Source organism: Archocentrus centrarchus, chromosome 20, assembly GCF_007364275.1.
Source record: "Archocentrus centrarchus isolate MPI-CPG fArcCen1 chromosome 20, fArcCen1, whole genome shotgun sequence".
Taxonomy (NCBI): Eukaryota; Metazoa; Chordata; class Actinopteri; order Cichliformes; family Cichlidae; genus Archocentrus; species Archocentrus centrarchus.
In genome coordinates this window covers 15,248,680-15,271,946 of record NC_044365.1, presented here as the reverse complement: position 1 = coordinate 15,271,946, position 23,267 = coordinate 15,248,680, and the positions used below count along the sequence as shown (strand labels likewise).

Below are 23,267 nucleotides of genomic sequence, written 5' to 3'. Positions count from 1 at the left end.
GATCTGAACTATTTATATTTTCAGTTTTAAATGTTTTCATTCAGGCCTCCAAGCTGTATTCTACTGTCCTGTTGTATTAATCAGCATTACAGCATTACAAATTTACAGTGCAATTATCAACTCGCCTGAAATTGAATTTTCAATCTTATATAAAAATAAAGCTGAACAGATGCAGCCTTAATACATAGAATTTTTTTCTGAAATTAGTTTTATTCTTCTGGTAGTTTTTACTAGAGTTCAAATGGTTCAGCATCTACACAGCTGTAGTATTTGAGTCATAGTTACAGATGTAGTTATAGTGAATCAATGAACAACACTGATCATCTTGTTACAGTGTAATGCTCTGCTGGGTCTTCACATCCATGTTGGTGTTTCAGACCAAGCAAACAACCCCAAATATGACTGATGCAGGTTGTCAGAGGCACTAATACACAGAATGGCAGATCACATGTTTGAGAAACTTCTGCAGAAATTTTCATGTCTGTACTCACACTGGCAGCAGAAATTGTGTTTGCAGCTTCCTGTGACCAACTTCCTCAGTGTGTTTAAATGTTTCTGCTTTTATTTAAAGACTCATTTATCAGTTGAATCAATCAGCCAAACACAAACATTTAGATGTATTTCTTCATTTCTGGAGTGATTCCTTAATCAGCAAAAATTAGATCGTAAGAAACTTCACAGTAACACCACAGCGAGCACAGTTTGTTGTGACAACTGGTTCTTAAATGTTAACTCACTTCAGCTTTGAATATTTGAAAGTAACTTAACTTAGAAAGTTTATATAATACACGTTTCAAGTTTATATTCTGTTAATAGTTTGAGAATCATCCAGGTGAGCATGTCAGCATTTTGCAGCTCAAAGGACTTTTTCCACCTCACAGAGCTCCTTGCATGGCTGCAGACTCTATTCTTATTGGAGAAAAAGAGAAAAAGCAGAACACTGTGGTGCTGAGAAACAAAGATAAGTGAGGTGTTAATGAGTTGCTGTATTTATGATGGAACCAATGAGAGAATGAGAAACAGGTTCACATGTGAGTGAAGGGGTAGGTCTGGTGAATCTAGAGGCAGGAAGGTGGCAGTGAGAAAAGAGACAGAAAACAGAAAGCATCACAGGTCTGTTTGCTTTGACATCACAAATTCTAAACAGAGAAGTGGTTCACTGGGTCTGTTTCTGCTCAAATCACACATTGATTTTTACTTTGTGGTCTCTCCTCTGTAGCAGTCTGCTCATTTGGTAAGAAAACATTTTTACATTTTACTACATTTGCACTAAAAGATAACTGCTGGATTTGTTCTGTTTCAAATTTTATTGACATGTTGATTCAATTAGTGCTTTATAAAACAAGGCATGTTCCTGGTTTAAACATTTATGTAATTATGTTTTGGTGGGCTTTGTTTGTTTTTCAGTTTTGTGACGGTCCAATCTGTGAACATCATGACAGCCATCATGTTACTGAGTCTCCTCTTTATTCCAAGTGAGCGTCTCATTTCAGTCATTTACAGTCTGACAGATCAGTGCAGATAGAGATACTTTACAAAGTCAGACACTTTATACTGAAGCTGCTGATGGCACAAAGAAAAAATACCAGAAATGATCATGGCTGCTGAAATCAATTTATCATTTTCATGTCGATTTTTATCTTTTAATGTTAATCTCTGGTTTTCCAGGAGCTTTGGCTGCTTGTCCTCCAAATGCACACTTGTTCATTACTGCACCAACAGAGATGGAAGCTCTGAGTGGATCTTGTTTACAAATCCCATGTAACTTTAATGCTACTGGGCCAGAACCATTTAACGGCACAAGACCTGTTTTTGGATCATGGACGACCAAAAAAGAAAGTGGTGACGACTTTCCACACAACATGGTTTACAACAGCAGTGAAACAGTTAACATCTATCCAATGAATATTACAGGAAACCTGAAACAGAAAAACTGCACAACTCTGTTTTCAAATTTAACCACAGCTTATACAAACACATACTACTTCAGGATTGTGAACTGGCCCGTCAGAGCAACTGCTGTTTGTGATCCTCTTACAATAACAATTACAGGTAAGACAGTTTTCTTTTCATCATCAGGGTTTTATCAAAACTAAAATGTCTGATCAGTTGCAGCTTTGGTTTATTCAACAAAGAGTTATTACGGTTTTTCTCAATTGCCAAAACACTAAACCCTGTTGTCTGAAACAAATGCTCAGTGCCCTGAACCCATTTATTGAAATGGTCATATTTTTGGCAGAACCTTAAGCACTTTTCACCATGTTAGACAAAACTTGCAAACATATTTTCACCCACTAAAACACAAATTGCACTGTGATGCACTTGGCTTACATAGTTTTAAGCACAGGTAGCAAAACTGAAACTCAGTGAAAGCACAGGTGTCTCAACTTAAACACAGCAACTCAAAATTGATCACACATGTGGCTAATGATGTGAAGAAACCAGTATAAGCCAGTACAAGGAGCCCTGGCTGTTGAGGTTCCACAATGGACAGAAACTATCAGAGAGGCAGAGGAGAAAGAGGAGTAGATACTGTATTCACTTTTGTTGTTGTAAAGTTTAAAAATAAATAAATATGTATATTATAAACTACTACAATTGCTAGACAGGACTTTTGTTTTGAAAAAGCATTTTTGTGATCAGTAAAGATTATCTCTAAAGACTTTATGATCTGATCGTTGTGTTTTCCTTTTTTCTATGTTGTGCATAATGACTTCAGTAGTGTTTTTCATTTTGATTGACTCGAGGTTTGATCTAACATTGTTTGCTTTTGAGCACTGTTTGAACTTTTTTGAGGCAATAGTTTGTTTTTGTAGGAAGAGTCAGAGGTTTCGTGAAAATAGTTTGAAAACTGAGTTTTGTGTTTACAGTTTAGAGACATGGAGGGATGGTTTCAAGAGGTGTGTCTTGGCAATTGAGAAAAACTGTAACAGGTCAAATGTTACAGAAATCAGACTCTGATTTATTTTTTATTTATGTTATCCCAAAATATCTGCACTAGTGCTGATTAGTGTCCTAGTTTCTCCTTTCTAACATTAGTGAGAATGAAAAATCAAGATAACATTTTGCTTTCTGTGCTGATTCCAACATGTAAACATTTTTACTACATGGAAGAAATTTTAAAATGATGATTTTATGTTATGTTACCTGATTATAGAGCAAAGACATGGAATATGAAAACTATCAGGAACCCACACTGATCTCCATCTGTTTCATGACTGTATTTACTGTGTCATCAGTGTACAACCTGTGTTTGATGTGAAACCACAGATTCTGCTTGGAGGCCCAAGATTACAGTCTCAGGTGATCTGAAGGAGAAGGAGTCTGTCACTATAACCTGCTCAGCTTTCACTCCCTGTCCACACTCCCCTCCTGAACTCACCTGGAATCTCCAACAAGACTCTCACAACAAAATAGAGGAAAACACAGATGGAAGCTTTACAACTAAAATCCAGCAGACCATCACTCTGTCAGACACACATGATGGAAAGAAGATCAACTGCTCTGCCAGATATCCTGTGAACCAAGGAGAAGACACCAAGACAGCAGAGACAGAAGAGACTCTCAGTGTTTCATGTAAGACTGAATTTAGTTTATGAATTTGGGAGATTGATAATTGTTTTAAAAAATATTTAAGGCATATCAGCTGATCAAATGTAATTCCTGTCACACTTTTCTTCAGATGCTCCTAAAAGCACCTCAGCATCCATCAGTCCATCAGGTTTGGTGTCAGCAGGCAGCTGGGTGAACCTGATCTGCTCCAGCAGAGCCAAACCTCCAGTCAGCAGCTTCTTCTGGTTCAAGAAGAGCACAGATGGACCTGTGAACGTATCTGAAGGACAGATTTACAGCTTCAATGTAACAGATGGAGGAGTTTATTACTGTGTGGCCACTAATGATCTGGGTAATCAGACATCAGGAGAGATTCATGTAAATATTGAAGGTAAAGTTAGCCCTCAGTTATTTTACTGAATTCAGTCGTTGCAGCTTTTCTTCTTTTCTTTGTGGTATACCTTACAAGACAGCAGAAACAGCAGTGACTCTCAGTGTGACATCAAAGTTGTAATTTTTAAGTTTCATTAAGTTTAAGTTCAAACTTTATTTCCTTTGTTGCATTACAGGTGAACAGGCAGAAATATTATTTGGTGTCCTCGCTATACTGAAGACTGTGGGAATCATAATGCTTGTGAGCACACTGGTCATCTTTGAGTGGTGAGACAAAAGTTTCTATCAAACTCATTTTCATGGACAGACTAACTGGTCTGTAATAAAACAAGAAGGATTTTGTTCTTTGTTTCTTTCAGCTGGTTCAGATCAAAACACTCCAACAAACCAGAGACAGAAAGCTGTCAGATGAGCAGAGTTACATCACAGCCCAACAACTAAAGTGTCTGCAAGTCCAGGAGGACAAACTGCCTCAAAATATCACTTCATTCACTGTGAAGAACTGAAGGATTAGTTAGTGAGAACTTAAAGTGTTTGTAGAGTTCTTCAATTATACACGACTTGTTTCTTCTCCACTCGTCTTGTTTGACTGCAGTGATGGTGTTAATGAGATGATGCTCAGTGTGATGGTCGTCCTCCTGTGAGGTTCCTCCATCTCCACAAAGAAACTCTGGGTCTCATTCAGTGTCCTCTGTGTTCTTGGTTTCTTGAGCTCTTCTGTCCCAGAGTCCAGTCAAGTTATCAACTCCAACAGCAGAAAATTTTAGTTTCTTTCTTTTAATAACTGCATTATTTTGCATAATATTTTCACTGCTGGAGTTTAATCTATGGGTAAACTTTTTTTTCCAGCAGATTTATTATTGTCACATCGTCTGTTTATATCTGGTGAGGAAATGCCAATAATATTCACACAGTAATTTATTCTTTCGTATTCTGGTTTTAGTGTTGAATAAACTTCATCATCATTGCTCTAATCTCACTTTTTGGATTTCAGCGCCATCTTCAGGCTCCTTCAGGCTCTGCTTCAGTTCTTCCTTCAGTCTGTGAAGAGGAACCAGAAAAAAGAGCACATTTATATTCATGCTGCTGACTGAATAAAAGGCTGATTCAATCACTCAGAGATCACATTAAGGGATGAATGTTAGCATGTTTGGGAAGAAAAAAAAGCACAAATCAAATTGAAGTTTTCCAATACGTCAGTAAGTCTGTACAAAGCTTATGCATGTGTTACTCATTTTTGTTTTATAAAATGAAAACACAATATCAGCATTTCTGAAGAATCACTGTATTGTGGTGAGGTGGACTCACTCACTCCTGGCATACAGGTAGATCATCCATCTGTAGGAGGTGACTGATTGTTACTCCACTCCTGTGTCTGGATTTGGATCCACTCTTTGCAGCTGAGGGGTTCAGGCCCATGCAGAACAGCAGCAGGGACAGCGCATCACCTCATTATATGACACAGCTGATTGTGACTTAGGTTTGACTTCCAGTGCTGTTTTATTTTTAAGCTGAACTTTGTTCCTGATGAAGGTTGTCAGCAGAACTGGGAGATATGAACAAAAAAAAAAGCCAGTATCCATTCAACAGTGGAATCTTTAAACAGCAAGTTAAAGTAAACATTACTAATAACTAATAATATTAATGTTCAACAAATGAGACAAAATAATTACACAAGTCCCTTCAACATTATGGGACATTATTGGTTCTCAAGTATTAAATATAAAGTTCTCAAATGACCTAAAATCCTACAAAAACAGTGCATTACTGTTTAACAGCAAATCTGTTTAAGTACAAGCACAAAACAATGCAAATCAATTCTACATTAGTGGCTGAAATCTCCTCTGCATCTCATAAAAATCTGCAAATAAAAAGTCTCCAAAATAACATGGACTTTCTTCCTGTTACATAAATGAAGCTTCTTTATCCCGAATCCTTTCTGAGGGTGAACTGGGATACTGAGGTAATGCATGCTGCTGCCATCAAATTCATTTGTTTCTTGAAATGTTACATTTCCTCAGTTCAGACATTTGAGCTTTTTTCTGTGTTTTCTCATGAATAAAATGGGTTAAAGATTTGCAAACTGATGCATTCTGTTTTGGGCAGCATGGTGGCGCTGTTGCCTCACAGCTACATCAGTGGGGTTAGGTTCATTGGTGATTTTAAATTGCCCATAGGTGTGAATGTTGTCTGTCTCTCTGTGTTAGTCCTGTGATGGGCTGTCTTTCTTCACAAAAAACCCGTTTACCTGTCAGTGTGAATGTGAATGGTTGTCTGTCTTGCTTTTTGAGCTTCACTGAACTGTGAAAATGATTCATTTACAGGCTCCATGTGTGTATTTCTTTGTTAACCCTTTTTGTTAATGTGATGTTATTTCACAACAGTTCTCATTTTTTCTTGACCTCAGCGTAGAGTTCCTCTTGGCCGTGAGCTCTCTGTGTTAAGCTGTTTTCTGGCCTGTTGACCTTCACCTGTGCGTACACCGTATCCTGCTGCTGTCCTCTGTCCTGCACTGAGTCAGAGGACGCTTCATATCTCAGGTTACAGAAGCTGATCTCTCCATAATGGATGTTTTCTTCCTCTCCTTCTCTTTTACTAACCAGCTCTTCGTGTATTTGAATCTATAGAATTAAAACAACAGGGAGTTCTTCTTCAGTTATTATATATTAAATGAACAGAGTGCTCTGGCAGAGGTACTACAGTAAGTAATCACCTGAACAGTTTCATCACAGAGATTTTTGTTTGTTTGTTTGTTATTGTTTTTTCATTTGTTTACCTGAGTCTGTTGAGTTTGATGCTTTGATTTTAAACACCTGGAAGACATAAGAGGTAATTAAATTAACTAGAATTATGTGCTTTTAGTTATATGCTGTCTGATTTGACATGTGACACTTACCAAACAAAGATAATCAAGCAGAGTAAGATTAAGATTAAGAGTACAATGATCCCGATGATTCCTCCAAGAAGTGGCCACAGTGTGACTCCTGATAGAATAATGAGACCAATAAAAGACATCAAGTAACAAAAACAACACATGATTTAATGGTGATACTAAAACAGCCTGTGTTTGGTTACTGCCTGAAGTTACTTTTAAAGTTTTTGTGGATACAAAAAAGTATGAAAAAAAAGCAGCACATAACACATCAGCGGCTTCAGCCCAACTTTACCTTCAATATTCACATGAATCTCTGCTGATGTCTGAGTACCCAGATCATTAGTGGCCACACAGTAATAAACTCCTCCATCTGTTACATTGAAGCTGTAAATCTGTCCTTCAGATACTCTCACAGGTCCATCTGTGCTCTTCTTGAACCAGGTGAAGCTGCTGACTGGAGGTTTGGCTCTGCTGGAGCAGGTCAGGTTCACCCAGCTGCCTGCTGACACCAAACCTGATGAACTGATGGATGCTGAGGTGTTTTTAGGAGCATCTGAAGAAAAGTGTGAAAAGAATTACATTTGATCAATCTTCCAACTTGATAAACGAAGTTCAGTCTTACATGAAACACTGAGAGTCTCTTCTGTCTCTGCTGTCTTGGTTTCTTCTCCTTGGTTCACAGGATATCTGGCAGAGCAGCTGATCTTCTTTCCATCATGTGTGTCTGACAGAGTGATGGTCTGCTGGATTTTAGTTGTAAAGCTTCCATCTGTGTTTTCCTCTATTTTGTTGTGAGAGTCTTGTTGGAGATTCCAGGTGAGTTCAGGAGGGGAGTGTGGACAGGGAGTGAAAGCTGAGCAGGTTATAGTGACAGACTCCTTCTCCTTCAGATCACCTGAGACTGTAATCTTGGGCCTCCAAGCAGAATCTGTGGTTTCACATTAAACACAGGTTGTACACTGATGATACAGTAAATACAGTCATGAAACAGATGGAGATCAGTGACAACACTGAATAATTAAAAACAACTGTAACAGGTGTTAAAGATGCTGCAGATTTTAATAAGTAGCAGACAGCACTGCTGCTTTGGGGCCTGTAAGTGCAGCGAATGTTGGGATGCAGACAGATTTGTGGCAGGATGCTAGTTTGTGTTGATGCAACATTAACTTGTGTTGTCTGCATGAAACACAGTTTGCGACTTAAACATAAATATGCATTCATCCTGTACAGTTCATGTTCATGATCTAACTGAGAGGTTTTATCAGGAGCCACGACTGTTTCTTCTATAGTGTTTGTTGTTTTTTGTGTTTTCTTGCACTTTTGCTAAAGTCTTGTTCATTTTTAAGGGATTTGCACCAGCAGCTTATGGTTCTGTGAGCAGGTTAGTATTGAACTCTCAGATGCTTGAATAATAAAACTATGGTAAATATGTGTTGGAATAGATAAACATGTAACTGTTTTTCTATGTATCACAATGTGTTCATCATAAACATGCACATGACCATCAGATTGTAAGCACAAAACATACTCTCATACACCTGGACCGTCCAGGTGAGGAAAGCAGGTAACGCCTGTTTCCTGACGTCACACACACATACACACACCCCCCACGCACCCACGTGATGCTAAAATAAAAGCGTCAGCAGAAAGAAGGAAGTCAGACTCTCTTTCAGAGGCACGTGAGTGTTAGCTGACTGAGACTCTCCCTGCAGGTAAAAAGACCAACTACGGGTTTCTGTGTCTTTTTTTATTTAACATGGTAATGGTATGAGAAAGAACCCAAAAGATAGTTTATGTTCTGGGCGGCTTCATTTCCCAAAGTTACATCTAAATACAAAACATTTAAACAGGCTGATTTCTGTAACATTTGATCACAACTGCTTTTTGTTGATTTAACCAAAACTTTGACTTTATATTCTTAATAAAAATGAAAAGAAAACTGTCTTACCTTTAATTGTTATTGTAAGAGGATCACAAACAGCAGTTGCTCTGACGGGCCAGTTCATAATCCTGAAGTAGTATGTGTTTGTATAAGCTGTGGTTAAATTGGAAAACAGAGTTGTGCAGTTTTTCTGTTTCAGGTTTCCTGTAATATTCATTGGATAGATGTTAACTGTCCCACTGCTGTTGAAGATCACATTTTTAATACTGGGATCATTTTTAATCCACAATCCAAAAACAAGTCTTGTGCTGTCAAACGGTGTTGGTCCAGTACCACTAAAGTTACATGGGATTTGTAAACAAGATCCACTCAGAGCTTCCATTTTTGTTGGTGCAGTAATGAACAAGTGTGCATCTTGAGGACAAGCAGCCAAAACTCCTGGAAAACCAGAGATTAACTTTTTGAATGTAGAAATTTAAATGAAAATTCATAAGGAAAAGTCTGACTTTTCCTCTGTAGTGTCAGCAGCTTCAGCATAAAGTGTCTGACTTTGTAAAGTATCTCTATCTGCACTGATCTGTCAGACTGTAAATGACTGAAATGAGACACTCACTTGGAATAAAGAGGAGACTCAGTAACATGATGGCTGTCATGATGTTCACAGATTGGACCGTCACAAAACTGAAAAACAAAAAAAGAACCCCAAAAACATAATTACATAAATGTTTAAACCAGGATCATGCCTTGTTTTATAAAGCACTAATTGAATAAACATGACAATAAAATTTGATACAGAACAAATCCAGCAGTTATCTTTTAGTGCAAATGTAGTAAAATGTAAAAATGTTTTCTTACCAAATGAGCAGACTGCTACAGAGGAGAGACCACAAAGTAAAAATCAATGTGTGATTCCAGCAGAAACAGACCCTGTCCTGGCCTCGCTAAGCACTGTGACTTTTAGCAGTAACTCAGCTATACAGGTAGCTAAACACTTTCCCATCCGTCCACCAAGAAGCACTCCATTTGGTTCTTTAGCAGGGTTTAATGAGAATCGTGTAAAACTGTAACACACAAAGGTACAGAAAATGAATGCCAGCTAGGCTAACACATTGGGCTAACACAAGTAAAAATGTCTATCTTCCCATAAACATGACAACGAGTTACAAATTATGATTTATATGACAAGCAAATTAGAACAGTACTTACAGCCGATGCCGTTTCTTCTTTTTTTGCACTTAGATTAAAGAAAACACAACAAAAAGGCTTCTTTCAGAGCACACGGATCAACCGGCCCTCTTCCTCTCTGGTAAACAAGCCACAGCAATAAAGGTAACCACAAGATGGCGTCAGCGAACTAGCAATAGACAAAGCTACAACATTTGCCACTAGGTGGCCCCCAGCAGATGAACCCAATACTGAACAACATTAAATTAAACAGGTTCCACTACACTCCCCGCCTGGCATCTTTAAGAGATGCCACTAATTCAAATGTCCACCTTACTAGGTGTCAACAGAAGAATCAATTCTGAGATTGGTCAGCTGAATGTCTTTACACCCTGATGTCTTGCAACTTTAACATCCACTTTCCTCACAAGCCCGTCCTTGCTGGGGTATGTCTTATCAACAAGTCCCATGGGCCACTCGTTGCGCTTTGCAGTGGAGTCCTTCAGGAGGACAACATCTCCTTCCTTGAGATTTGTTTTCTTTACGAGCCACTTTTGACGACCTTGAAGGGTGCAGAGATATTCTTTCCGCCATCTTGTCCAAAAGTTGTTGGCTAGTATCTGAACTCTCTTCCATTGACTCTTGAAGACGTCCTTCTCTGTCAGGTTGTCTGGAACTGGAGGAGGCGCTCCTATTTTCTGAGTAAGAAGCATAGCTGGAGTTAAGACCAGTGGAGCTTCAGGATCTGTGGAAACCGGCACAAGGGGTCTAGCATTAACAATAGCTGTGACCTCTGCCATGAAGGTCACCAAGACTTCGTGGGTGAGCTGAGGTTGCTTCACATCTAGGAGTAGAGCATCTAGAATGCGGCGAGAAACCCCAATCATTCTTTCCCAAGTCCCACCCATGTGGGACGCATAGGGCGGGTTGAATTTCCATGTGCACCTCTGTTCTGTTAGATAGTCTTTGATCGTGTTATTGGCATCTTGCGGTGATAGTTTCAGCTCATTACAGGCGCCAATAAAGTTGGTCCCTCTGTCAGACCTGAGTTGCTTGGCTGGTCCGCGGAGTGAAAAGAATCTCCGGAGAGCATTGATGAAGCTTGAGGCAGTCATTGTTTCCACAACCTCAATGTGGATGGCCCTGGTAGACATGCATGAGAACAACACTGCCCACCTCTTGGTGTTTACCTGGCCTCCTCTTGTACGTTTTGTCACAATCTCCCATGGGCCAAAGACATCCAGGCCCACATATGAGAATGGTGGGTCCACTTTGAGCCTTTCTTCAGGTAGGTCAGACATAAGCTGTTGTTCTGACAGTCCACGTAGTTTTCTGCAAAACACACACTTGTGAATGATGGTGCTTATGAGCCGCTTACCTCCAACCAACCACAGTCCACTGGTGCGAACGGCTCCTTCTGTTAGATGCCTTCCCTGGTGTTTCACTCTCTCGTGATGATGACGCACTAGCAGAGTTGCAATGTGGTGTTTGTTGGGTATTATGACCGGATTTGTCTCGTTTCCTTGTAACATAGAATGCTGCAAACGTCCTCCAACTCTCAGGAGCCCCTCATTGTCGATGAATGGATTGAGTCTGAGAATAGGGCTGTTCTTTGATAGACTTTGATCTTTCCTGACTGCAGAGATTTCCCGTGAGAAGCACTGTTGTTGCACTGTGTGAATGATCAGTCGCTCCGCTTTATCCATTTCTGAAGATGAGATGTTGTTGCAGTAATGCCAACCTCGACAGCTGTTACTGTTTTTGTTTGAGAAGCTTTGAGTGATGTGAATGAGTCTGGCAACCGCTTTCAGGAGAGATTTCCAATTGGAAAAATCTTCAAAACGACTTGAAAATGGTTTGTGAGCTGATGACTCTGTTACCACATTGGCGACGTTCACCCTGACCTCTGTGTCATCATCTGGATTGATAAGCAAGTATTGTTCGTCTGAACCAATCTTTGTCGAGTCCGTGTCTGTGAGGAATCTTGGTCCAGTTAACCAGAGGGTGTTGACAAGCTCTTCTGCTGCAACTGATCTCGAGCCACAATCTGCTGGATTGAGTTCAGTGGGCACAAATCTCCACTGATTAGGCTGAGACACTTGTCTGATGCGCTGCACTCTGTTACTGACAAAAACGTAAAATCTTCTTCTCTCATTGTGAATGTAGCCTAAAACTACCTTGCTATCTGAGAAGTACCTGACAGCATCCAGTTTTACATCTACCTCATGCATAATAGTTTCCGCAACTTCTACTGCTAGGACAGCTGCACAGAGCTCTAATCTTGGGACTGTTAGCTCAGGCTGGGGGGCGAGTTTTGATTTGCCAAAGATGAACCCCACTTCATGATGACCATCATCATGGGTGACTCTCAAGTATGCGACAGCTGAGATAGCCTGTACTGATGCGTCAGAAAAAACACAAAGCTCAATTGTCTTGGCTTGACTCACTGGAAATGTGACGTATGTTCTTGGAATATGAAGGTTTTTCAAAACTGAGAGGGACTCTTGCCAGCGTCTCCACTCTTCGTATTTACTTTGAGGCAGAGGAGCATCCCACTCAATATTGTCTGTAGTAATGTCTCTGAGAATCATTCTTCCTCTTATTGTGATAGGTGCTAAAAGCCCAACGGGTCAAACAAGCTATTTACCGTAGACAGCACACCGCGTCTGGTGAATGGTTTCTGATTCTCTGGGACCTTGAACGTAAAAGTGTCTGTCATGAGGTTCCAGATAACCCCCAGGCTGCGCTGTATGGGGAGATCATCTGTGAACAGGTCTAGATCTTTTATATCCTTGGCTCTGTCTTCAGCTGGGAAGTGGTTGATGACATCGACACTGTTTGACGCTACCTTGTGAAGTCGCAGGTTGGAAACGGATAGCATTTCTTGAAGCTGCTCTACTGTCTTTGTGGCCTCAGCTTCTGATGTGAAAGACAGCAGTGCATCATCCATGTAAAAATGTCTCTCCACTAACTCTGTTGTTTTGCTGCCATAGACTTGCTCCATTTCCTTTGCTGCCCTCCGTAGGCCATAAATGGCGATTGCAGGTGATGGACTGTTCCCAAATATGTGAACTCTCATGCGGTATTCGACCACTTCGTTTCCTGGCTGATTGTCGCGGTACCACAAAAACCTGAGCATGTCTCTGCACTCTTCTTGAACCACAAAGCAGTGGAACATCTGCTCTATATCTGCTAAAACTCCGATTGGGCCCACTCTGAATCTCATCAGAACTCCAAGTAGACTGTTATTTAGGTCTGGACCCTGCAGCAAAACGTCATTCAGTGAGACGCCGTCAAACTGTGCAGATGAATCAAACACAACACGTATTTGGCTGGGCTTTTGCGGATGATACACTCCAAAAGTGGGTAAGTACCACCTTTCCTTTTCTTCTTCGAGTGGTGGAGCAAGCTCGGCGTGATGATTATTAAACAGCCTTTGCATAAACTCGAAAAAGTGCCTTTTCATTTCAGGTTTCTTCTGAAGATTACGTTCTAGAGAGGCAAAACGTTTCTCTGCATATTCTCTGTTATTAGGCAGCTTGCGACGAGGATGTCGGAATGGGAGAGGGGCGACCCAGCTATTTGAATCATCTTGGAGAAAGCCTTTTTTCATTATTTCCAAGAAGCGTTTGTCTTCAATAGAGGGAGCTAACTGGTGATCATGAATTGTTCTGGAAAACACTGAAAGTGTGTCTGATGTTCCTGTGTACAAGTCTCTTACTTTTATTTTGTTCTCACACCCTAAAAATGTAGAAGGTCTGCCACTGTCAGATATGTATGTCTTCATGCTACTCACTGTTGGAGGCCCATGCATTCCATTGACACAGACATCACCTACTACCACCCAGCCGAGATCCAATTTTTGTGCAAATGGTTCATTATTCAGTCCGTTTATCTGCTTCCGTACTTTGTGCACTCTCAACAGGTCTCTTCCTATCAGCAGGAGAATCTCAGCATTGGGGTCGAGAGGAGGGATCTCTGAAGCTATTTTGTTCAGGTGCTTGTGGTGATAGGCCACTTCCGGTGTCGGGATTTCTTTCCTGTTGTTAGGGAGATTGTCACATTCAATCAATGTGGGAAGCTGCAGACATGTTTCCTTGTCTAGAGACTCTATGACATAACCATGGGCTCTTCTTCCATAGGCTTGTGTTGCACCCATACACGTTGTGATGCTGTAAGGAGCCTCAGTGCCATGTATGTCAAACTTATCAAAAAACTCACTTCTTGCCAGGGAGAGATTGCTCTGGTCATCCAGAACTGCATACATCCTCATACTCCTCTGCTGTTGGCCTGAGGGATACACATTAACCAGAATAATCTTGGAACACGATTTACCACTTTGTCCTATGCCACAGACTTTAGTGCAGTTTGAGCTTATTTCCTGTTTCGTCTCTTCCTCCCCGCCGTCCTCTGCACACGGTGGGGCCTGACTTGAGGATTGAACAGTGCTTGTTCCACTGAAATGCATGGCACTAACATGTTTGTCACTTGCACATTCCAAACATTTGATTGGAGCTTGACAGTTTTTGGCCGTATGACTTGTAGAAGCACAGCAGCGATAGCAGATCATGTGTTCTTTGAGAAGTTTTTTGCGTTCATCAAGAGTCATTTTAACAAATCCTCTGCACTTACTCAATGGGTGCGGTTTGTTATGGATAGGGCATTGTTTTTCTGGGTTAACAGGGATTTTCTCTGTTGATTTGACAGGAGTGCATATTTGATCTTGTGTGACATTTGTTTTATTGACAGCAACTGGGTGTCTGACTGGTGCACATTTTTCCTTTCTCTGAGGAGCACACGCGGATGAGAGAGTCTTAAAACTTGGATCATTCCTTATTTCAGCTTCTGCGCACACAAATTCTTGGAAGAAGGAGAATGGTGGGAAAGACACGTTATGTTCTCTTTTAAATCTAGAACCTTGGGACATCCAGCGTTCCTGTAGAGGGTAGGGGAGCTTCTCTACAATTGGCTGGACACCTCTAGCCGTGTCCAAATAGGCTAAACCACACAACTTATCACTTTGCTTTGCAATCTGGAGCTCTTGTAGAAGATCTGCTAGCTCTAGAAGTTTGCGGTTATCTTTGGATTGGATTTTAGGAAAGGCTTCAAGTCTTGAGAAAAGACCATTTTCAATTGCCTCTGGTGAGCCATATATTTTGTCCAGTCTTGCCCATATTGCTTTTAGTCCATCCATAGGCCGGTTAACATTAACTGCTCTTATTCTGGCCGCATGCTCACTTGACTCCTTGCCAAGCCATTTCACCATCAGATCGACTTCTTCACTAGGTGTCAGCCCTAGTGGTTCTATAGCACTGATGAATGAAGCTCGCCATGCTTGATAATGTTCTGCAGTGTCATCAAATTTGCCCAGACCAGATGTTATGACTTGGTTGCGTGCTAAAAACCTTGCCAGATCAAATGTGGGATTTCCTGAGTTTACATTAGAGGTAGGGACAGCAGTTTTCACATTAACATTGTGCATTGTGTCACCTCCATGGTTGGAGTTGAAGTTGGGGGATTGTTCGATGTGTCCTCCTGTCATGTTTAGCTGATGAATGGGAAGAGACTTGAATTCATCTGATGCTGCGTATTGTTGCGTAGTTACAGCAACGGGCATAGGTACTGTATATTGTTGCATGTTAACAGCACTGGGCATAGTGTTAGGTGGGTGTGAGTGAGTCCCCTCATCCTTGCAGTTGTACTGACTGAAGTAAGATGACTGCTCTTTTACATAGTCTTCTGTCCTTTTCAGTGTTTGTATGGCTACAGGGCTGCGCTCGGATGTCTCACTGTATTTTCCTTCTTCTATGTCTGCTGCTACTGCCTCAAATACTTTTGCTTCAGCATTAGCAGCTGTAACTTCCCTTTGGAGAGTGAGTGCATGCAGTGATGCCTCAAGTTTTACCTTCTCAATCTGAATATGTGTCTCTTTTTCATGAAACTCCAATTTAGCTTTAGCTGCTTCAGCCTTAGCTCTTGCTTTAGCTGCGGCCAAGCCGACTGAGGAGCATGTAGATGACCGTGAGGCTACGGAACGGATGTGGTACACTGTATTTTGATACATGTCCTTATTTGATTGCCCATCACTTGCCTTCTCTTCATCATCTTTGTTGTCCATGGCTCAGAAGTTGTCTTTTTCCTTTGTCTATTCTGCATGGGACGGCTTTTTACTGTCCTGGCCTCGCTAAGCACTGTGACTTTTAGCAGTAACTCAGCTATACAGGTAGCTAAACACTTTCCCATCCGTCCACCAAGAAGCACTCCATTTGGTTCTTTAGCAGGGTTTAATGAGAATCGTGTAAAACTGTAACACACAAAGGTACAGAAAATGAATGCCAGCTAGGCTAACACATTGGGCTAACACAAGTAAAAATGTCTATCTTCCCATAAACATGACAACGAGTTACAAATTATGATTTATATGACAAGCAAATTAGAACAGTACTTACAGCCGATGCCGTTTCTTCTTTTTTTGCACTTAGATTAAAGAAAACACAACAAAAAGGCTTCTTTCAGAGCACACGGATCAACCGGCCCTCTTCCTCTCTGGTAAACAAGCCACAGCCATAAAGGTAACCACAAGATGGCGTCAGCGAACTAGCAATAGACAAAGCTACAACATTTGCCACTAGGTGGCCCCAGCAGATGAACCCAATACTGAACAACATTAAATTAAACAGGTTCCACTACAGACCCAGTGAACCACTTCTCTGTTTAGATGTTGTGATGTCAAAGCAAACAGACCTGTGATGCTTTTGGTTTTCTGTCTTTCTTTATTCACTCAGTCTGCTTTTTAAGTTCCCATCATGCACTCTTTTCTCACTCCCTCCTTCCTGCCTCTAGATTCACCAGACCTACCCCTTCACTCACATGTGAACCTGTTCCTCATTCTCTCATTAGTTCCATCATAAATACAGTAACTCCTTACCACCTCACTTATCTTTGTTTCTCAGCACCACAGTGTTCTGCTTTTTCTGACAGTTCTAATCTTCATTTTTTGTGACCAGTGGCAGCTTTGGTCTCTGTATCCTTGTTTGCTACCTAAATAAAGACGCTTTGTATTTTATATCTCACTCCTGAATCCTGCTCTTGGTTCTCAGAGCTGCTCTCTCAAGACCATGAAATTACACAAAGGTCTGACTTTCCTGTGAATAAAGAAGTCAACTCAGAGTGCAAATAAACACCTCAAACAGTCTCTGACCCCTTTTTAAACAACTCGAATTGTTGAAGTTAAAGTGTTGATCAACGGTTTTTCTCTCTCTCTCTCTCTCTTTATTATTGCGATCATTAATAAAGTGTAACTTGATAATTATTGCACTGTAATGAATTATTATTTCATTGTTTTTAAACACTGAAATGTTAAGGTGTTCTGATATGTTCATGTCATTATTTTGTGCAATAACTGCCAAAAACCTTTTCAGGTATATATGTGGTGGTTATTGTGGCATGTATGGTTTCATGCCTGATAAGAAACATTTTGTAAAGACGGTTTCATTAATCAGTGACCTCCTTCGCATGTTTGCTGCATGAAATCCTGCTGTTTCATCAAAGCTGCTGACTTTCAGAGACACACGCAGGGTGTCTTCAAGGTTTGGATCCATGACACACATGTGGCAGCAATACTCACTAAACTAAAGTGAAAACAAACAAACAGTCAGTGAAACAAAAATAAACAGTGAGTGTCGCAGGACAGGTTCAATAACGTATATAAATGCAGTGTGTATTAAACACTTATAGACTTTTATAAACACAACACAAGACAAATAAACATAATTGATGGTTTACAAACCAACTATTAGCAGTTAGTGAACTCATATTTGATATAGCATATTTGACTATTTGTCTAGTAACTGTGGTTGGGGTTAGGTTTATCACTCTGTCACACACACATGCACATACACATGCACACACACACAAAGGGGTGGCAGACTCTGCAATGCATCATAAAATTGAATTGCAGCTGCACCTAAATAAACTCGTTACAGCCAATAATAATATTTAAATAGGAAACAGGCTGCTATAGTCCACATTTCAGTCTGAAGTTAGCTTACTTGTGAAAACAGTAGATGTCATTTGAAACTGTAACTGTATCATTGTCCCATAAAAAATACCCACAGACATTCTATAAACAGTTTCAACATTCCCTAAAACCACCATTTTTCCTTTTTTGTATCACATGGATATCTACTGATACCGATACAAATCTGATCTTTTTTTAAAAAAAAAAAAAAAGAACAGTTGATTTCAAATGCCTGCATACATTTTACATAAGTCAACAGTCTCTCACATAGTAAAATCAAAAAAAAAAAAAAATCAGTATAAGACTATGTTCAGCTGTTTTCTGGTTTGTTGAGCTTCAGCTATGCGTACACAGTATCCTGCTGCTGTCCTCTGTCCTGCGCTGAGTCAGAGGATGCTTCATATCCCAGCACAGAGAAGCTAATCATTCCATAAAGGATGTTTTCTCTCCTTCTCTTTTGCTTGCTGGCTCTTCAACAACCATCTCTTTGTGTGCTTGAATCTATAAAATTAAGTAAATAGCAAGTTATTGTCATGGAAGTTATTGTTTTCTCACTTGCTCTCAGCGGAGATGGACACATTTTTCTTCTCTACCCGACCCTTCATTATTCACTCTGCTTTGCTGCTTCGCTGCTTTAGAGCCTCTCTTCACACATCTTCCGAACTGGAAATTAAAATCATGGATCTGGTCAGCTGGTGTCTGAACGCTATTGATTGATCAAATTTTCACCATGTCCGATTGACATACCCAGCTGGCTACGTGATGGATTCCTGTGGAGGGTGGAAGATGACATGCCTGGCTGTACTCTCGATTGAGGACGTGGCATATATATTTGGCTTATTGATATCAGGATTTCTCCTGATTGGACTATGGGATACCTGACTTATCATGAAATTCGGGAAGTCAGTTCGGGCCTTGGTAAGGCTCGAATGGCTGATGGGAATGCAGAGCAGTACAAACTCAAATTCAGACTGGGTATATATCAGTATGTATCGGAACTGAATCGGAAGGGATTAGATCTTGGAGAAGTATCTGTTTCTGCACGCCAAGGAACGAACCAAGAAAATTCAGATGATTGGCTTTTTCACCATTGAGAGGTGCCAGAAAGACTATAAGGCTGTCAGCAAATTAACCATTGTCAGCCTGTACCAAAACAATTGTAGAATCAGAAATTTGGCTCCCTGACAGCCTTGGATTGATTGTTCTCATTTTTCTCCTGGATGTAATTAAAACAGATGCTCTACGCCCTCGCTGTCCCGTCCCCTGATCTGTGTGAACTGATATCCCTAGACCAAGCTACTGATGAACATTCCACCTCTTATCAGGAACAGTTAGATGAGGGGGGAGTTGAGTCAGCCCACAGTGACCCAAACCCACTCGCCTCCCTGGCTTCCTTCCATCCCTGCCTCTCCCCACCCTAGCACTCCCATGCTATATGTGCTTACTATGCAGAGGTTTTTCAACCTCATACTGTGCCCCCATTATGGGGTAAAATAGGAGATGATTTTTTTTTTCCTCATCTATCCTATTGTGTTAGACTTTATAACCATCACTGCTCCCAACAAAAACCACAATAGCCTACACAATGTAGGATAATATATAATATACTGTAAATAGTCCGACACATCATGCACATTGTATATAGTGTTATTATTATTAGTAGTATGTAGCCCGGATGGAAAAATGGGGATTAAATAAGCTTAATTCCTTTGGACATAAAAGCAAAGTTAACAGGAGTGTAATGTACTTTGCATATAATGTGTATTGTGTAATGGAAGAGGAATAATGTTATGTAAATATAATGTTTTCTTACAAAGTTGCTGAATGTAACAGAGCTAACACTCTTAGTTCGTATTTTCTGAGTGGTCAGTGAAGGTGGTCTGTGCATGTCTACCTGTTGTATTTGGCTGGGTGTGTGAGAGAGGAAGGAGAGGAGAAGAGAGAAAAACGGAGAACGGACGCAGCAGTGTTGGCTCGGAGCGCGCTAGCACACGATAAACTAACAGAAGAGAACTGACTAGTAAATACTATCCAGTGACTGTTAGTAGGAGGCGTTGGGAAACCACCTGCCCGACAGCTGTGCAGCCGCAGACGACGGTGATTCAGAGCGAGGCATCAGCATCGGCGGTTAGCAGCTAACGGCTAGCAGGAGCTCGTCGCGGTGACGAGCGCCATCTTCTTTGCCCTGTCGGTGGCGAGTGGTGAGCGGAAACAGACTGCAGACGAGAACTGGTTGACTGTCGTCCGGAGGGGACGAGAGGGTGAGCTGGTTCGCAACGCGGAACTGTAAGTCAGACGTTTCTGGTGCAGCTATCGGTGAGTGAAGAGGAGTTTCGCCACTGTGCTGCAGCACACAACAATCAGGCCTGCAACGTTTGTGTGAATGCGAGCGTGTGTGTGGGGCCCATGTATGAGTACTGTTAAGTGACTGTGTATATTTGAATGACGGAGTAGTCAGAATTAACCCTTATAAGCCTAATCCATTCGGACTGATTGGGAAAAGCTAAGGTTGAGTTCAATATTTTTACTGGTATTATAAGAATACAAGTGTTTTAGTGTTTCATTTGTGTCTTACATTTTGCATTTAAAAGTGTGGTTTTCTATCTTGTGTTCACGTTCAGTAAATGTTCAGTTTTGGAGTTAAAGAGTCATCTGAGTCAGTGTTATTTTAAATAGTGTGTGATTTAAGTTTCTTAATAGTCATCACATCATTGTCCACAAGTGAACCTTCGTGGTATCCACTTTGCATCGGACCCACACCCCACCTAGTTTGGTCAATCCTGGGGTTCCCGGTCAGAACACAATATAAAGCGGTGGGGTGCTACAAGTATTAAGGTTAATATTGTTTGTTGATTTTATATATATTCTTTTCTTAATAGTGTGAATTATTATATCTTTATTTATATTTATAATAACTGCGGCTGCCGTTACACCCAAATTTCCCCTCTGTGGGACAATAAAGGCTGTTTCTTCTTCTTCTTCTTCTTCTTCTTGTTTCCCTCTTCTCAAACACTTGTCTTATATGTTTGGCATGTAACAACAATAATTTGGTCCTAAATTGATTCTAAATTCTAAATTTATGTACAGCACTTTGGTCAACTTGTGTTGTTTTAAATGTGCTATATAAACAAGCGTGACTTGACTTGGAAGCTGTGGCAGGTAGGCTGGACCCCAAATGCAGGACTCAGACGGTAAACTGAACTTAAATGTGGTTTATTGAAAAAGATGACAACTCATACAAAATAAACTGGGCTGGACAGATGCCAGAACTAAAACTAAGAAACACAAGGAATAGAGTGACACACGGCAGGAACACTGATGACCACACAACAAGGAACAGATGCAGACTGAGCACTTAAATACACACACAAGGTAATCAGGGAACAGACAACGGGTGAGAGGCAAAGCTGGTGCGTAATTAACCAGATGAGACAAGAGAAATAAAACTAAACACAAAGCACCATGAACAAAAGACTATCAAAGTGAAACAGGAAACACACAGACACAGGACTGAGGCGCAGACTAGTTACAACACCGGGAACAAAACTCACTCACAAAAAAACCACAGGAGGCCAGAGACACAGTTATTTTACAAGGCCTACCACGTTGTGGCTGAGTTGCTGTTGTTCCCAATCGCTTCCACTTTGTTAAAATAACACTAACAGTGGACTCTGGAATATTTAGTATCGAGCAAATTTCAGGACTGGACTTGCTGCACAGATGGCATCCTATCACAGCTGCTGAGAGCGACCCATGTTTGTAGAAGCAGTCTGCATACTCTGGGCAGTATAATGTATTACACATAATATGCCTGTAAATAATGAAATATGTTACTACTACAATATTCACAAGTCTTTTTTTTTTTTTTTTTACAGTCCAAGGTGAAGTAGGATTAAACAACAGTCTGTGGGTATCATCTTTGCAGAGGTGCATATATCCAGGTCTATACAGGCTTGCTGTTGGATACTTTTACATCCCTGCTTTCTCAGTACCACGTGAAAGAGTTTTCCCCAAGGCCAGAGAGGTTATTTCCAAAAAGAGAAACCAAATGTGTCCAAGCACAGTGGAAAAAATATAATTTCTTAAAATGTACAGGACTCAAATTTCATCTCTGGTGGACTGGAGCAACACAAACAACCTGAAACTGAATGTTTCAAAAACTGAGGAAGTCACTGTGGAGTTTCCCCGGAAACACAAAGATCAGCTTACCCTCTGTCATCAACAACACAGAGGTGCAGAGAGTGAACAGCTATAAATTTAACATCTCCTCCTCCTTGAAATGGAAGGACAACACCAGACTTATTTTAAAGAAAGCCCGTCAGAGCCTGTTCCTTTTAAAACATCTAAATGTTTGTTTTTGGCTGATTGACACAACAGATCAATGACTTGAAAAGAAAAGAAATGAAAAGAAAAAAGCAGAAATATTTAAACACATTAAGGAAGTTGGTCACAGGAAGCTGCAGGCACAATTTTTGCAACCTGTGTGAGTACAGGCATGAAAATTTATGCAACAGAGTTTCTCAATCATGTGATCTGCCATTCTGTGTATTAGTGCCTCTGACAGCCTGCATCAGTCATATTTGGGGTTGTTTGCTTGGTCTGAAACACTGTTTAAATGTCTGATTCATTTCAAAGTAACACCAACATGGATGTCAGGACCCTGCAGAGCATTACACTATGATGACATAGTGTTATTCACTTCACTGTAACTATAACGTAAACAGTACAGTTGTGCTGATGCTGAACTCTCTGAGCTCAACCATAAGTAAGAAACTCTTTTCAGAAAGTATTTCTCTGTATTAAGGCTACATCTCTTAGACAAGTTTGTAATTGTATCATGAATTTGTAATGTTATATACAGTACTACTGATATAAATATAAAATATAAATATAAATATACTGATATAAAAAATATAAATACTTCATTTGCACCCTGATGAGACCGAGCTGACCTCCTTCTTCACAGGAAGGAGAGAAATTTGGTCTGATCACCACTCAGGACTCACCAGTTGGATTTACAGTGCTTGGCATATTTTTTTAAAACCACATGACATGAAAACACAAATATTTTAGAAATCTGTCAGAAACTAAAAATTACTGAGTTCAAAATTTTCCAACATGTTTGTGTTCAGAAGTGCAAAAAAAAACTGTAATTTAGCATCTTAGTACATAATAATAATAATAATAATGTCCTGCTTTTCTGAAGCAGTAAATTTGAAAACTGATGGATGACAACAATAGTGGACAGGAAATGTAATGAGCTAGTAGATGTAGAAAACTAAAGAAGGAATGAGGAACAGATTCAGATGCGAGTGGAGGAGCAAGTCAGGTGAATCTAGAGGCAGACAGCATCTGCATGATGGGAACTTAAAAAGCAAACT

The 23,267-nt window shown here is 40.4% G+C and overlaps 2 protein-coding genes across 2 annotated transcripts; one reads left to right on the top strand and one right to left on the bottom strand.

The window, feature by feature from the left end:
• Positions 1-891: 891 nt before the first annotated feature.
• On the top strand, positions 892-5,047 carry LOC115799922 (sialoadhesin-like). The gene is made up of 7 exons (XM_030757211.1): positions 892-965; positions 1,408-1,475; positions 1,669-2,052; positions 3,271-3,576; positions 3,683-3,943; positions 4,122-4,212; positions 4,305-5,047. The coding sequence occupies exons 1-7, from the start codon at positions 892-894 to the stop codon at positions 4,384-4,386; spliced, it is 1,266 nt and encodes a 421-aa protein (XP_030613071.1). The 3' UTR covers positions 4,387-5,047.
• A 1,077-nt stretch (positions 5,048-6,124) lies between these two features.
• On the bottom strand, positions 6,125-10,042 carry LOC115799739 (vascular cell adhesion protein 1-like). The gene is made up of 9 exons (XM_030757013.1): positions 9,909-10,042; positions 9,558-9,763; positions 9,316-9,383; positions 8,769-9,140; positions 7,443-7,748; positions 7,113-7,373; positions 6,842-6,929; positions 6,722-6,758; positions 6,125-6,566 (listed from the first exon to the last, which is right to left on the bottom strand). The coding sequence occupies exons 3-9, from the start codon at positions 9,353-9,355 to the stop codon at positions 6,333-6,335; spliced, it is 1,338 nt and encodes a 445-aa protein (XP_030612873.1). The 5' UTR covers positions 9,356-9,383; positions 9,558-9,763; positions 9,909-10,042; the 3' UTR covers positions 6,125-6,332.
• Positions 10,043-23,267: the final 13,225 nt, after the last annotated feature.

Bases quoted from the DNA above. Each gene is read 5' to 3' on its own strand.
- LOC115799739 (XM_030757013.1), bottom strand. From the start codon at position 9,355: ATGACAGCCATCATGTTACTGAGTCTCCTCTTTATTCCAA. The intron at 6,759-6,841 runs GTAAGTGTCACA...TATGTCTTCCAG, and splicing joins TGCTTGATTATCTTTGTTTG to GTGTTTAAAATCAAAGCATC. The intron at 6,567-6,721 runs GTAAACAAATGA...TTAATTCTATAG, and splicing joins ATCAAACTCAACAGACTCAG to ATTCAAATACACGAAGAGCT.
- LOC115799922 (XM_030757211.1), top strand. From the start codon at position 892: ATGGCTGCAGACTCTATTCTTATTGGAGAAAAAGAGAAAAAGCAGAAC. The intron at 1,476-1,668 runs GTGAGCGTCTCA...CTGGTTTTCCAG, and splicing joins GAGTCTCCTCTTTATTCCAA to GAGCTTTGGCTGCTTGTCCT. The intron at 2,053-3,270 runs GTAAGACAGTTT...GTGAAACCACAG, and splicing joins TCTTACAATAACAATTACAG to ATTCTGCTTGGAGGCCCAAG.